The 15,917-nt window shown below is 36.5% G+C and overlaps 1 protein-coding gene across 2 annotated transcripts in view; it reads left to right on the top strand.

Annotated features, from left to right (window-relative positions):
* ADCY8 (adenylate cyclase 8) overlaps window positions 1-15,917 on the top strand; it is a 128,318-nt gene that overhangs the window by 78,284 nt on the left and 34,117 nt on the right. Inside the window, exons 8-9 of one of the 2 annotated variants that reach the window (XM_013197351.3) lie at window positions 5,908-6,105; window positions 13,328-13,428. In XM_013197351.3, the coding sequence (XP_013052805.3) occupies window positions 5,908-6,105; window positions 13,328-13,428 (299 nt within the window). The remainder of the gene's footprint in view (window positions 1-5,907; window positions 6,106-13,327; window positions 13,429-15,917) is intronic. The other variant, XM_013197352.3, reaches the window with a different exon arrangement.

Genomic DNA, 15,917 nt, shown 5'->3' with positions numbered 1-15,917 from the left:
GTCCTTTTTTCCTTTCCTTTCCTTTCCTTTCCTTTCCTTTCCTTTCCTTTCCTTTCCTTTCCTTTCCTTTCCTTTCCTTTCCTTTCCTTTCCTTTCCTTTCCTTTCCTTTCCTTTCCTTTCCTTTCCTTTCCTTTCCTTTCCTTTCCTTTCCTTTCCTTTCCTTTCCTTTCCTTTCCTTTCCTTTCCTTTCCTTTCCTTTCCTTTCCTTTCCTTTCCTTTCCTTAAAAAAAAATAAAATTGAAAGGCTGATTCTAAGACATAAATAAAGTTCAATAGCAAGTGAGTTAGAGCCTAAAGTCATGACTAGTTTGATAGAAATATGAAGCAATGAAAGCTGTTCCCAATCAGACCTTTTCCAAAAGCATTACAACACTAACTCACTAACTGCTAGCACCTTAGGAACCAGCAATTCTTATACAGTCACAAAAATTACTTGTGAAGTCTGCTTACTTAAAGGAATTGAAGCTGGAAAGGTTAAAATGCCCTCAGACACCTCTGTTTTCACTGCATTTGAAAGATTGATGAGTCTATGAAACAAGGTCGACTACATTTATATTTTTTCTGAGTGATCTGTAATGACATGATATATCCTTTCTTCTGCTGCACATCCTTAGTCCTACTTGTCTTCACAGTCTGTTGAACTTCAAGCATTGTGTGCAGGTCTTTCTGTCAACTGTCTTCTGCTTCTTGCAAATCTGGTCTGAAGTGATAAGCCTTCACAATCAATCAGTCCATGGTGGTGTCTTCATCTCTTCAAAGTGAATTGAAGTTTTCTGTGGTATAAAACACCTGCTTTATTTATGTTCTGTACATCCATGTATCTGTATGTACACTGCCTTTTAGTATTCTCTGTATTTTGTTGAGCTCCCTCTAGTTTCTCATTTCATTAGGAAGAGAGGTATGAATGCATGCTGCTGTACCTATCTTCTGATGTCTCTCTCTTTCTCCTTTCACTTTAAGACATTACCATTCCTGTAGTCCAAAAAAATCTATGTAGAATAAGCTATCATTTCACTGTTAATTTTTTCAGCTAAATCTGACCCTGTTACTAACAAAAAAGATGATTAAAATGGAGGGTTATTTTTTCTATTCTACTGTTGAAAAAACTCTCACCTAATGAACTAGTAAAAAGTTGATGAAAATCATTGAAATAAGCATAGCTAAACAGTTGTCTTACAAAGATGTTTGTCTTATGGCAACAAATGATCCATATCTAGAATTGTTTTTCACTATTTTTTTAAGAATAGGATAGAATAGAATAGAATAGAATAGAACAGAACAGAACAGAACAGAACTGATTTTGTACTGGAAGCAACTAGAATTTTATATTACACATTTTTACAATAAGCTTTTGGGTGAACATTAGCTTTAAAAAGTCTACTATTTCAGGTGTGATTAAATTATTATGTAATTTTTAATTTTAAAGTTGAGAGAATAGTCATTACTGCTCAATAATAATTTATTTCAGCTCAAAAATCAGATAAATTTAAATCATACTAGGATATAGTAGCTTTTTTTCAGAGGCATGTCAGCCTTGGACAGGATAACTGTTTAATAACTGTAATTATGCAGCCTAAAAGGCACTGATAGCAACAGATGTTGAGAATCCAAGTAGCAGCAACCTAACAATGTCACTCGATACATTTGAATATTTGCCAATAACACTTAAAAGATTTCATTACCTGATATAAGTTATTACAAAATTTGAGTAACTCTATTCACATTTAGCTTACTTTTAGCTGTAGTTATGTTGAGAAGCATATGAAATGGCAGACTGCCTGGTGAGCTCTCTTGCCCAAACTCAAATTCACTGTCATGCATATTCTTTACCCCAGCCTCACTTAGTATGAAGCAACCTGAGGGCAGCCTAAGTCAGTGAATTGAAAGTGTCTTGATATGAGTGAGGAACAGAATAACCACTCTTTATTTACACATTCATAGACATTAACAAAAGATATAAGGATCTACAGTGCTGTTACAACCACGTGCCTTAGCTGTGGTTGTGAGGTAAGCCAAGATGCAAGTGTCTGCTAGGAAATTCAGACCATGCCTGATATGGAAGGATCTTTCTGCTTTTGAAATAGGTGTCTGGGTTTCTTTTCTAAAACAGGGAAAGCCAGACAGCAGTTATTTTATGTTAAGAGAACAGAGTTGGATTTCTTCTTTGGGCCTTCCAGAGGGCCTTCCAAAATATGGTGATTGTATGTGGTATTAGAGGCACCTAATGGGACTGTAATGATGTGAATTAGATAAAAGTAAATTAAAATGTCTGGGTTTTAGTAAGCATATCTTAGTAATGGCTGCAATGACTTAGCAGTTATAAAAATTTAAAAAAAAAAAAAAAATAAAAGGAAGAAAGGAAGGAAGGAAGGAAGGAAGGAAGGAAGGAAGGAAGGAAGGAAGGAAGGAAGGAAGGAAGACATGAAAAAAAAAAAAGAAAAAGAAAAACAGCAATAAAGAAAACAAAAACATAAGGAATTCCAAGACAGCGAAGTATAAACAGGATAGAATTCAGTTCAAAACTAAAGCACCTCCATTTTTTTCTACTGACTGTCTCAGGTGTCAATATCCCACAGAGCTCAGTTCCTAACTGTAAAGGTCTACTGCTTTTTGAGGTACTCCAGGATGCCATCCACATGCATGGATGTGATACAAGGGACTTATAAAAGACATGATCATCTGTACTATCTGATAAAACCAGGCAAGAGACCGTGATGTCTCGTATACTGCTAATCACCCAAGCTGAAACAATTGAATGTCCCAACTAGTGCATTATCTGAACAGTTCACTAGGCTTCACCATGTGGAGTAAGATCTTCATACAGCTTCTTAACTGTGGCTATCTATTGTAGTTTGAGATACCCTAGCACACTTCAGCTGGTTCCCACCCAGACCAACAGTGCGTGGGACTTCAGTAGGTCCTGTGTCAAATCTCCTAGCTCTAGATTGCTTTCCAGGATAGCCTAGGACATCTCAGCTGACAATTCAATTACTGCACTTGATTGGGCAACCGAACGTATCCAGGGTATGTATTGTTACTAATAGACGCTTAGACACCAAACACCTAGGCATCTTCACTTAATTGTCTTCCTCCTGAACCAAATCCTACCTGCTCCCTACCCCCCCCCCACACACACACTCCGTCTATCTAAACATGTGAGCTTGTATTTCCCCATTTACCTCTAAGATCTGGTGTTTGATATATGAAAATAATAATAATAATAATAATAATAATAATAATAATAATGTAAAGCTTACCTAGAGTTTTATAAATGTCACTGGTTATAGATTTCCCTTCTTTCTCAAGTCAGGATGATTGGATTTATTAAATAACAGCTTTATGGGAAGGAGGAAAAAACTAATGCTAGCTACATTTTTTATTTTATTTTTTTGTAAAATATTTCTAAATAGGATGGATTAGTAGGGTGGATTTCTCTATTTCTTTGTTTGCTTTTAATTCATTCTATTGTTTATACTCAGATTCAAGTTTGGTGGGGGGTTTGCCTAAAAGAACTCTGTACATGTTTTGTACAACGAGTGGTTATCGTCAGCATCAGGAAAGCTCAAAAGACTATTGTAGGATTCACAACTATTATTCACAAAGCTGTTCATAAAAGTGTAGAAGAGGTAGCAAGGAGAACCAATATTTCTTTACCTAGGGAAAGCACAGTCTTAAAAATACAGAATGAAGATAGGGCTGCAGAGACAAAGTATGGTTAGAAGATATTCTTGGCCAATAATTTGCATGATATTTTGCTTTATTTTTATTACTAATTACTGGGAAGCATTTGTCTTAAGTGCGTGTATGGGTATAAGGGAGATGCTCTACTAAACTCAAATATGAATTTTCTTGTTTTCCTCTGAAAATAAATACAACTTCAGAGTCAATTTTGCACCAGTACTATTGACTGTTGCCATGCTCTTGACATTATGGCATGTTCATCTGCTACAAATTGTAAACCAGTTCATACATTCAGCAAGAAAACTGTTTTCATATTAAACAAATTTTAAAAGATAATTTGAAGAAAAAATAGTCACTTAACAGAATGAATTGAGAACATCCCCTTTATGTAAATAAAACACAGTACCCAACTAAAACATTAGGGACCTTCTCCACCTTCATTTCCAATGCAGACATAGTAATATGAGTTCTCAGAAATTAATGTACACAACAGCATTTGATATGATTCTGTCCTTTAACAGTGACTTCAGATCCTCTTTTGAGATTTCATCCCCAGAAACTGATAATAACTTTCCTGCAATACCCAGTTTAAAAGAGATAGGAATAGCTAAATTAAGCAGTGCTTTAATGTGTAGCAATACAGTATTGACTCAATGGATTGTTTCCCTGGGTTTTGGCTCTAGTCTTGGAGCTATCAACTTAATTATCAACTTAATTAAGGTATGTTTTGAGGCATATCTGAAATGTTATTATAAAAAGAGAAACTTTAGTATCAGTTTCCTTGATTTTTTTCCCAAAATGTTGATGATACTGTTTTTCTGGAGGGATGATGGGGAAACTGGAGTAGAGAGACTTGCCAAACATTTATGATTGAAGCCTTTTGTCTACTAAAGCAAGCAAGAAGATTACTTTTCACTTCAATAGACAGATGATTTCAGTCCTGATATCCTTTTCTGCCTATATATTGGAGTCCCTGGACCCTTTATTTTAGGACTGCAAAGAAAGTTGTAAATTAGTGTTTGACAGCAAGTACCTGAGACCCTTATCTGTGTTTTAATGTGATCTCCAAGTTTCATTAAAAGTTAACTGCTGACTATACTTTGAATAAGAATGAGGGAAACCTCCTTATCTCATTATCTATACATAATCCTGTGATCCAAAAGAATTGGCTTTCCAGAGAAATGCAGTGATAAATCCAGCCCAACTTCCTTTTCACAACAATGACTTGTAAGAAATAGTGAGGATCTTTTCTAGCAAGGAGCTATAGGATAAATTTCCTAAAGCAAAAGTATATTGTTTTTCCATAATTTGTATTTTATGCTGTGATGTATGAAGGTTTATATCCTTTCCATTCATTAACATGTCTTAACACGTGGGAATATCACAGGTAGTAGATATTATTTTCCCATTCAGCCTGCGCCTTCCCCGTAGTTTGTGTCACAAAATGGTACCATAAAACTGGATTGAGTTATGTTATGAAAGCAAATTCTACTTCTTTCCTGAAGGTGAAACATCCTTTGTACTACCTCCACTAACTTTCATTTGCAAAGCCGTGCAAGAGATTTTTTTTTTGATATGTCAATGAAATATCAAAGGAATAAAGCAATTGAGATAATACATATTTTTTTTAAATAATATGAATTACAGTTACATTAAATGATATAGCCTAACTGTAATCCTGACTGGCTAAAATATACCAGTAGTGAAGAAGAACATATTATCCGAAAAGCCATGCTGAAGTAACCATAAATGCACCTTCTTCACTACTTCCCAATTGATCTGTTCCTTAACTACACACATCCAGTAACTTTAAGACCAAGAAAAACATTGTTACTCCTGTTTTGTTTGTGTCTTCTGTTTCTGTAGCTTCCATTCTAAGCTGTGAAAACACACCATTGAGTTCAGTACTCTGTTGTGATTTTGGTGTGTACTCCCGTTATGCATGCTCTAATGGTTATGTGTCAGAATCTGGAAAGGAGATTGTATTCCTAATATTCCGTACAATAGCAAACCTCATAGTCTGTTTAAACCAGACATTAAAGTACTCCCCTTAATCTACTGTATGTGTTTAGTGGAACAGACATATTATTTTACAATTCTGTAGATTTCATCAAATGAATTGCATGGAATGCTGTAATGGTTTGCAATGCAACATGATCTAAAACATTGCATTTTAACCCAAGGGGACCAGCAGGTTTATTCTGTTTGCATGTGCTTTCCCCTAGACTCTGGCTGCCCTAACAAGAAATTCAATAAATCTGCTTCCAAACCATCTTGCACAAGCTTTGCATGTCCAGTCTGGGCCTGAGGAAATTAACAAGCGAATAGAGCACACCATCGACTTACGGAGTGGCGATAAATTGAGAAGAGAGCATATCAAGCCTTTTTCACTGATGTTTAAAGACTCCAGCCTGGAGCACAAGGTAGCTGGGTCTTGGTAGCTGAATTATTTGCTACTCAAATTGTAATAAATGTCCACTGAAATAGAGAAGCTCTAGGTTCTAGCTTGCATTGTTTCTTTTCTGGTTTTGTTCTTCTTTTTCATTTTGTTTCAGTTTTCAGAAGATGGGACTGGACTAGAGGTCATAATGGACACTGTCGTGATGCAGGTGTTACAGTGCTGCAGTGATTATGTTTCATTGCTGGAAAATGCCTACATTGGGCAAACTCTTCTTCTGAAAACAACAAAAGCTACTTTGCGGATTTCATTTGCTGTCTAGTACAAGCAGTTTTCTGTCATATGACAGGTTGCTTTGGCACAAATGGTGATTGAGCGTATTAATATACTGACACTTCTATTCAAAATATATACCTATATTTATATAGATAAGTGCCTTTCATTTACTAATAGAATCCATCTGGTCTCCTCTAGTCAGCCACTGTTTATTTCAAGTCCAAATTAATGTCAACTCTTTGTTTTAAACACCCCTTTTTAACATTTGTTTTTAAGAGGTAAATGTTGTTCTTGTTTTTGTTGCTTCTCAGCAGCAATATGATCTCACTAATTTCTATTTCAGTCCACATCCATATATAAGCTTTAAGTTAAAAAGAGAAAGGCAATGGGAGAACTTTACTTGCAAGCTGAGTGGGAGAGGTGTTGCATAGATCTCAAATGATTTCATTGACTTGCATGCTATTGAAATGCAGCAACAGCAGGCCTATGATTTGATGTGCAGTTAGACTGAAAAGAAAAGAAAAACAAAAAGTAGTTTCTAGTATGAAGGCTTACGTCACCATCACTTTTCCACTGGAAAACAGACTGTTTTGCTTGACTTATAGGAGACTAGTCTTCAGGTGGTATTAATGGTGAGAGCTTCATGAAAACTGCTGGAAAAGAAAAAAAATCTGCTTGAAGTGTATCAAAGTCCTTATATTAAAAGCAAGCCTATAGAAGGAAAAATAATTGTTTGCTTAAAAAAGGGAAAGATTCGATTTCCCCATGAAGATATTTAAGATACTGAGACACAAGGTAAAATCCCAAAAGATGCCACTGCTGCAAAAGAATGCAGTTATTATGCAAAGCTGTCAGGAACCCGGATCTCAACAACAGCTAAAGAAAGGGCTGTGGCTGAAACCACACCTCTCTTAGGAGGACAAAAGCAGTCAATGAAGAAAGTTTCCCCACTTGTCTTGTGAGACTGTACCAGAAAAGAAGCCAAAATTGTCAGGGACAAAAATCTTGATAAGAGGAATAATATGACTCTGTGGTATAGTGGTTGGAAGCTTGGTGGGGTTCTCCGGATCACATGCTCTGGTCCAAGACCTGTTTGTGAATGCTATATGAAAAAGACATTAACACTAGTATTAGGCTTTGGAGCAGGAAGTTAAATTCAGGATTTCTGATATCCTGTTAATTAGCATTTAAAGATCTAAAAGTCATGAGCAATCTTTAATCTTTTAAAGACACAAGGTAAAAAGATAAGATGGAAAAGTCTGGATATAACAGCAATAATCAAGGTGGTGGATGGTGTATTAGAATTTTTTGTGTGTGTAAAAGAAGAAACAGCCTGGTCACAAACAACTTGATGAGTAAAGCAGACTACTGAATTAAGAACCTCACCTTACATTGCTGTTTAATAAAAACAAGTCCTGAACGTAGGCTGGAGCAAATGGACACTGCCCAGAATCAGATTCTATGTTCAGAGTCCAAACTCTCTCGTGATTTTAGACTTCATAATTAACATCCTTATGGAAAATCTAGACAGTCAGGTCAGAATTTCATTAAAATGCAACTTAGGCAAGGGGGTAGGATGAGCAAAACCATGCCCTAATCTATGACATTTCATAGGTCAGATTTTAAATATTAATAAAGTGTTTAATTACTTCTGGATATCAAAAAGTCTATTAGAAAGCCAACATTTTTATCACTTTTGATACATTTTCTTCTCACTGTAACATTTCCAATGCCACCCTATGTTAAAAGACATGGAAAGTAGTTCTTTCACTAATACTTCCTTTCATTCAATATTTCCTTAGGTATTTCCTATTTTTTTCTGTCCTCTGAATTGGGCTGATTTTTTTTAGCACTGCACAGAAATAGGTGTTGTTTTTATTTTTTAAATGTCAACACTGTTTTAGTTGCTCTAGTTCATCCACCTCCAATAGTTAGATAGTTGCCAGCCAGCAAACTTCTTGCTTGTGTTGAGTGTGCAAAGACACCATGAGTGTGTTCAGAGAAAGTTGAGGATTGCATCAGGATGTAAAGGGATGATGTGGGTTAAGGAAAGATGAATTGCAATGTACTCTTCCTTATAGGCAGGTATCTGTAACAGGCACCTGCCTATAACAGGGGACAACGTGGAAAATGTCATTTCCTTTCTTCCTTGTTAGCCTGTACAGTAGTTACAGGTTGTCCTGATGGCCTTAGTGTTAAACTATAGAATACAAACAATCATGAAAAAAACAATAGGGGAAATGTTTTCCTACAGAAGGTAGCTATTTACTCCATGTTGCCTTATATTACTATTGCTATCAGTTTCTCCCTTTCTCCTCTTGCCCATTCAGGAAGCAAAACAAGCTCAGATTAGAAGCCCCCCTCTGTTCTCTCTGTTAGAAAGAACCCATGAAAGGTTCTCTCTAACCTTTCAGTCTGGAATTATGCTTTCTTCTAGTCATTAACATTTTGCAACTGCTTACCATGACCTTCTACATCAGCCTCATGAGGTGTTCCCTGCAGTGTTGCTGAGAAAAGAGAGAGTATAAGTCTGTTGGCCTCCCATCTCACACTGCCATTTCCATTTGCTGCCACTCACCTTCAGCTCAGCACAGAAGCAGCTGTAAGTCAGACATAACTCTGAAATAAATGAACTTCTCTTATGTAAAATATTGCACCCTCACATTTAGACATCACCCTTTTGGGCAGCACTTGTATCTGCCTAATACTTATTTCTTTTACCTGCAAATACTTCTCACTGCAGACCTCACAGTTATTCAGTAGGTAGAACAACCAGTACCCATACTGGATCTCCCCACCAAACGTTGTTACATTAATGGTGTTCAGTCAGTATTAAGTTAATGTTCTGTGCCTGAAACCACAGAGAAGTGAGTAACCATATGAACAATACTCTATATTTCTTTCTCCTGCATTTGTAACAGGACTGCTATGCATTGGGATCATAAGCCTTTTTGGGTGGCTTGAATGGATCTCAAATGTCATGCTGGACTTCTGCTAGATTTTTCACCTGCCTGTGTTTCTTATTCTTTTATTCTTATTCTTATTCTTATTCTTATTCTTATTCTTATTCTTATTCTTATTCTTTTATTCTTTTATTCTTTTATTCTTATTCTCATTGCAAAGCAATTGCAGACAGCAGATTTATACTAGTACTGAAAGTGCTAATTTACTTCTTTTGAGGTTTAAAAAGCTAATATATATATATATATATATATACTTTTTTTTTTTTTCTGGAAACAGCATGCTCAGAACTACCATGAATGCTAGCACAGGTCCCATTTTGCAACAGTTTAAATCATTTGTATATGACAGCAACTTAAGCCAGTGCTACAACTTCCCCTTCCTCTCTTATCTCATTGCTTTTATGTCCTTCTTGGTGATAGCATAAATGTAGATTCCACAGCAAGCTGCAATGATTGCATTAGTGAAGGGGTTATATCCCTCAGGCAATACGCATATTTCCACATGAACTTTGTAAGAATACATTTTTCAGAGGATTTGTGCAATATCCCCACCTGGTATATTTTATAGATTCTTTCCCCAAATGGACTAGTCATTATTAACCTGTATTTTACTCATTAGCACTTGATGGCTCGTTTAGAGACTAATTCACTCTCAATTTTGCTAGAGGTAATTTTCACAAATAGGATGTAGACAGATAGAGCAAAAAAGTCATCACTGTAGAGTAATTCTAATGGTAGCATGAAAATACACTGAAGGTTTTCAAACATGTAATCGCTCATGGGGAAAATCTCCTTCTACTTTAGTTGATTTCCAAATATTAAAATATGTCATTAAGACACTCTACCATGATAACAATGACTTGGTAACATCAGTAGCATGTATTTTCAGAGAAGATAAATCATAGAAACGGGGTAAGGAATTTTGCATTCTGGTAGGGTTTTTGCTAAGGAGAGTTTGCAGTGTAAAGATTTGTATAAAGATATCCTAAGCCCTCATGTGTGTTTGTATTGAGAACATAAATAAGACTGGGCTTAGAGGTGGAGTGTCTGTGTATTTTCTGTGAGATGAGCACACTTAAAATATCAAAAGAGCTTTGAATTTCTCAGTACAGGTTATCTTAGGTCAAAATTAGACCTAAATATTTGAATTTCTCTGTATAAAAGGTTCAGATGGGTGAAAAGTTAAATGACTAGAAAACAAACCTTGCCCTTCCTTCATCCCATATCCTTGCAGAAATAAGCCTCACCTCTTTCCTTTGATTCAGAAACTTCCAGTGCAGAGCCAAGAAGCTCTGGAAGAAACACTTGGCAAATTCTGAGCCTGTTTAGCATCTTCTTTTCTGTTATTGATTTACAACAGGGTCTGTGTAGACTCTCTGTTCTTCTCAGTAGTTCATCCATCCCTTTTCCCGCCTTGAGTTTCCATCTTCTTCTGTGCCTGCCCAGCAGAAGCTGCAGAAGCTTTTTCAGCAGCACAAACATCATCGCTCTGAAGGCAAAAACAAAACAAAACAAAAAAACAGTCTCCCCTTTCATCCAAAAGAGCAACAATGAGCATAAAGCCAACCAACTTCCTACCCAGTGTGCAAATGCTCTAGGTGAACATATAAAGCCTATTGCATGTCCAGCACTCACCTTCCAAGGAGCTCTGCGAAAAACTGAGAGGTGGTGAATCACAGAATCACAGCATAGTTAAGGTTGGAAGGAATTTCTGGAGATCATCTAGTCCAACCTACCTGCTCAAGAAGGGTCCCATGGAGCACATTTCCCAGGGTTATGTCCAGATAGCTGTTGAATATCTCCAGGGAAGGAGACTCCACAACCTCTCTGGGCAACCTATCAGTGCTCAGTCACTCTCATAGTAAAGTTTTTCCTCAAAAAATGAGCAACATTACTTGGCAGAGAAAACTTGGCCTTATTTATTTGAGCCAAATTTCAGCTAGCTGGCTGGGCATGACTAAACAGTGCCATCCAACAGCCCAAAGCTCAAGACAAATGGCTCAAGTCCCTTGGGAATAAAGGAGGAGATCCCGCTGCACAATAAACAAGTCATGCCAGTGCGTGTAGGCCTATGTGACTTTGCAGCTACAGCTTTGATTACAGAGTACGTCTCATCATGATTCTTTCTACCACTCTACCTGGCTCCAGCAGGCTACATGCCTTTCCATATTTATGGAAGAGTCTTGAGGCTTAATTTATCCTTAACGACTTCTCCAAGTCATAAAAGGATAGGCTGTTAGAGAAATGCTATGTTTATCATGGGTGTTTGTGCTGCTTCAGAGACAATAAAAATTTCTCATCACAACTTTGTTACTGATTAGACCACAGCATTCATCCTTTGACATAACGCTTGACACAGTGAGCAATTCCATGTCTATATTTCATTCAATTAATTTGCTATAATTTCCCTAAGTAATATTTAGGATTTAATGTTATATTTTAAGAAATGTGTCTTTCTCCCTTTGGTTCTTTTTGTGCCACAACCAAAAAAGACTGGGTCCATTATTCAAGCAGACTGATGCAGTTCTGTTTTCCTGCACATGAAATTGGGGTCAGTGCCTCTGTGCTTTCAGCAGCAGAATGAAGTGTAGATGCCTTTGAGCACCATCAAAAATCATGTCAAAATGGTACTGCTTCTGAAAACAGCAGACACAGGGTATAATCATGGCAGAGGAGGATCCAAAATGAAAGGCGTCAACAAACAAACCCATCTCTTACTCAAAGCAAATGGGAGCAGGAAAGAGAAGCCTTTTTCCTATTTCAGAAGCTTGAGTCTGTATAGTCTGTATGAGTGTAGCCTAAGTCTAGACAGGATCTTCCTTCAAGAACAGTTTAGCAGTAAAATGCAGGAGTACACAAATGAACGCTCTCAACACATGTTGCTGATACAGTTATTAATTGCTTTTTATTTTTCTCAATTATAAAACTCTTCAGGCATTTATAACTGCAATCTGCCTTATTTTCAAACTCCTGGAGAAATATCCTGATATCAGATGTTTCTTTGATTCTGGTTTACTTCTCTTCTGCATATGTAACTCTCAGATCCCTCAAAAGAGATTAAATAAAATGGAGTTACTGTTCAGAGGAAGAAAAATGACTGAGACAAGCTCCTATGGGATTGATCATTAGGTGAAGAAAATTTGTTGTCATCTGTATAAGATAAATACTTCTGTGGACCAATCTTCATCTGCCATAAATGATTAGAGTTTCATTAAATTATCAGTGTTTAATACCAGCTGAAGATTTAGGCAACATTTCTATTTAATCTGATTCACTGCAATTTACTGACCCACTATGATTTATTGATGTATCTGTTACTCCAATTCTGGCTAACTCCAATAGAATGGGAGTCTGCTAGCATTTTCAGTGGTCCAATATGCTGGGGAAAAAATACCTTTCCGATAAATGATGGTAATAATGCACTTCAAATGATCTTTTACATAATAATACCCTCATTTTCTCCTTGGAGAATGCCCACATTGACAAGTTTCTGTACTGCCTCTGGAAATGTCAGGGTACAGACATAACTTACATCCTAGCTACAGAATGCCCCAAATTGGGTGCATTTAAAATAATTAAAAAAGAAAGCAGAAAGGTATATGGAAAGCACAGGGACACCTCTGTAATATAACACATGCAGACAGGTTACTTTTGTGTTTGCTTTCAGGTGAAGGAACCCACAATTCCTTTGGTGAAGCAATTATGTTTTTAGTACTGTATTCAGCAGCAGAAGCCTCTAATATCTATTCATTCACTTTATGCAAATAAATCGGAAAAAGAGACAGTCAACAAAACCATTTCATAGTACAAATGAAAATTAGAGACTTATGTTCAATAAGTATTTTACCAGTGTATTTGTGATTTATTGGTTGTGCTTGGATTTTAAAAATAAATTCAGAATTATTGACTTATTAGCTCTTCCCCCAAACCTCTCATATGCATCAGTCTTTATGAAATCACTGGGTTAACAGCTAATTTGCTCTTCTTTTTTTTTTCTTTTTATTCCAGTATTCTCAAATGCGGGATGAAGTATTCAAATCAAACTTGGTGTGTGCATTTATTGTTCTTGTGTTTATCACCGCTATCCAAAGCTTACTTCCTTCTTCCAGGTAAATACAGAAATATATTACTGTGTATCTGAAGGCAGTCTTGGGGAAATAATGGGATAACATTGCTAGCAGATGTGGAATGAGCCAATAAACTGCTTGTTCCCCAAACTCTTTGGAAATATTTTTGCCCTTCCTCCTATGCACCCCCCTCCCCCCCCCGCCGCCTCCCTTTATTATCTGCTTTTGTATCACATTCTCTGAAACTTCACATTTTCATGTGAGAGACAGTAGTATCTATTGACATTTTAAGGTTATGTTTTTAAGCAGAACTCCCACTGAGATAAGTGTTAACGTTTTCTTACAAAAGTTTGACATGGTATGGTCTGGTGCTTTCTGCGTTCAAGTAAAACATGATCCAGACTTAAAACTGTTTTTACAAAGTAACAATCAGGGATTGTTTTGGTTTTGTTCCTTACATGCTACATTAGAAAGTTGTAGTGTTGTGCTTTGTTGCTAAAGATATTTATTACCCAGCTGGGGGAAGCAATATTTTGCCCTTAAGAAGCAGCAGCAGCAAATGATCTGGTAGACCTTTTGCCCCTTCTGCTTCTGTCTGGGGCTGACCAAGCAACAAGTTCCTATCAAAATGAAGAAACTGACACAGCTGTGACCTATATGTTCACATGTGTAACATAGTCAAGCCCACCAATTGGCCTTTTAGTCTGCTACTTAACAAAACAAGATTATATATAAGGAATACAGTCAGTTTTCTAACAGCATAGCAAAGCCAGCAGAACATCAACTGTTGCTAAAGCAAGCCTCTAATCCCATTTGATCTTTGAACAAGTGCCCAAATGGAAATGCCCAGATGAGCATAATTGTCAAGTGGTTTCTACCACTCGGATGAACCTTAGCTTATGGCTTCCTGGAGAATAACCTTGAAAATGCAGTACTTGTACATGAAATAACAAGCTTATGTTACAATCATCCAGCAATATTTCTTGGATCATGTTTGGAAGGCCTTGTTCACCATGTTTATGTCCCAGAATAACAAAACAGTGATTGGATGCAGGTCGGTAATTGCATTCTGCAGCAGTGGTGTACCATGTATTCCATAGTTGTTCCTTGATGGGAATGTACGCAGAGTAGTGTCTGACCTTGTGCTGTTCCTTATGTGCCATATTGCTCTAATAGTAGTAAGTTTGTTTGCTTGTCTGAAGTCTTTCTCCCAATGCACATTCAAAATTTTTCACTTCTGGTAGCTGTTATTTTTGCCTTTTCTCAGTATGTACAAGATTTATGGATCTTATTAATGGAACCTGTTTTCTAAAATTATTTCTGCTGCTATATCAATCACTACTATACCAGCAAAAATGCATGACATTTTTTCTATCTGCACAAATTCATCTCTGTTAATTCTCATGACGGTATCTAGTGCCATTGGAATTAGAGAAGGAGTCACATAGCTGCCATGCCTGCAGCTGTCTCTCATTCTGGTTTCCCATATTACACAGTAATTTGTGTTTTCCCCTGCACTTCACAAATTCTTTGGACCTTTTTGTCACTGAATATTAAACAGGCTGTAAATATAGTAAATGGGAAAACAAATTTAGATGTTTCCTATATTATTTCCTACAAGATAAGATAAGCAGAGGTTTTTAAAACAAAATTGTGGAACCTTGGCCCCAGGATTGCCTCAGAAGTCGGTTAATAGAACCTGGGTAGATATCTGGGGAAAGACTAACTACCACTATCCCTTTGAGAAAGAGGATTTGACTAAGTTATCAGGTACTTCATGGCAGTTCTGATGTCCTTTCAGAAGACCACTGTAAAGATTTAAGAAGTCAGATTTTGGTCTTCATTTTTTCAAGTTCTGATACTTTACTTCAGAAATATGTTTCAGTCTTCAGTCTTAATAAAGCATAGTTGTTAAATGAGGAGTGTTCAAAAGCTGAGCAAGGCCAAAAAAAAAAAAAAAAAGATAAAAAGATGAAAAAGATGAGGGGATCTGAGCAAGAAGATTTATTTAAATGTATTGAATGAGGAAATAAGTTCAGATAAGTTCAGATTTCTAAAATTTCTGTTCAAAAACCAATTCCACTTATGAGTATAAGCACATGAACAAGATATCACTAAGTTAGGCAGGATTTGGATTCAGAGAATCCACTTATGTTTAAGAGAAAACACTTATGTTTATACCTCTAGTAGATATCAGAGAAGTACCATAGGAGGAGAGCATGGATATCATTTACACGGAAAAACTAACAAACTGTATAATTCACACCCCTCATGGTAACTTACCCTATCAACATATTTTAGAGCTTTTCAATTTATGCTTTGGTGCTTTGTTGAACAGGGATGGAATTATGTGTTTGTTTAAGTACATTTGAATATTTTGCTAAGCTGAGTCTTTTGGGAATTTCTGGAAACACAGTAAAAGAAACATTATTTAAATCATCATAAAGGATATCTTACTAAGGATCTTCAGAGAATTTCCCATGTAAGTTGCGTGGGTCTGTGTGCTAAAGAAGGTAATCATGGGATTACAG

The sequence above is a fragment of the Anser cygnoides genome, chromosome 2 (genome assembly GCF_040182565.1).
Source record: "Anser cygnoides isolate HZ-2024a breed goose chromosome 2, Taihu_goose_T2T_genome, whole genome shotgun sequence".
Lineage (NCBI taxonomy): Eukaryota > Metazoa > Chordata > Aves > Anseriformes > Anatidae > Anser > Anser cygnoides.
This window is presented reverse-complemented; position numbering and strand designations above follow the sequence as displayed.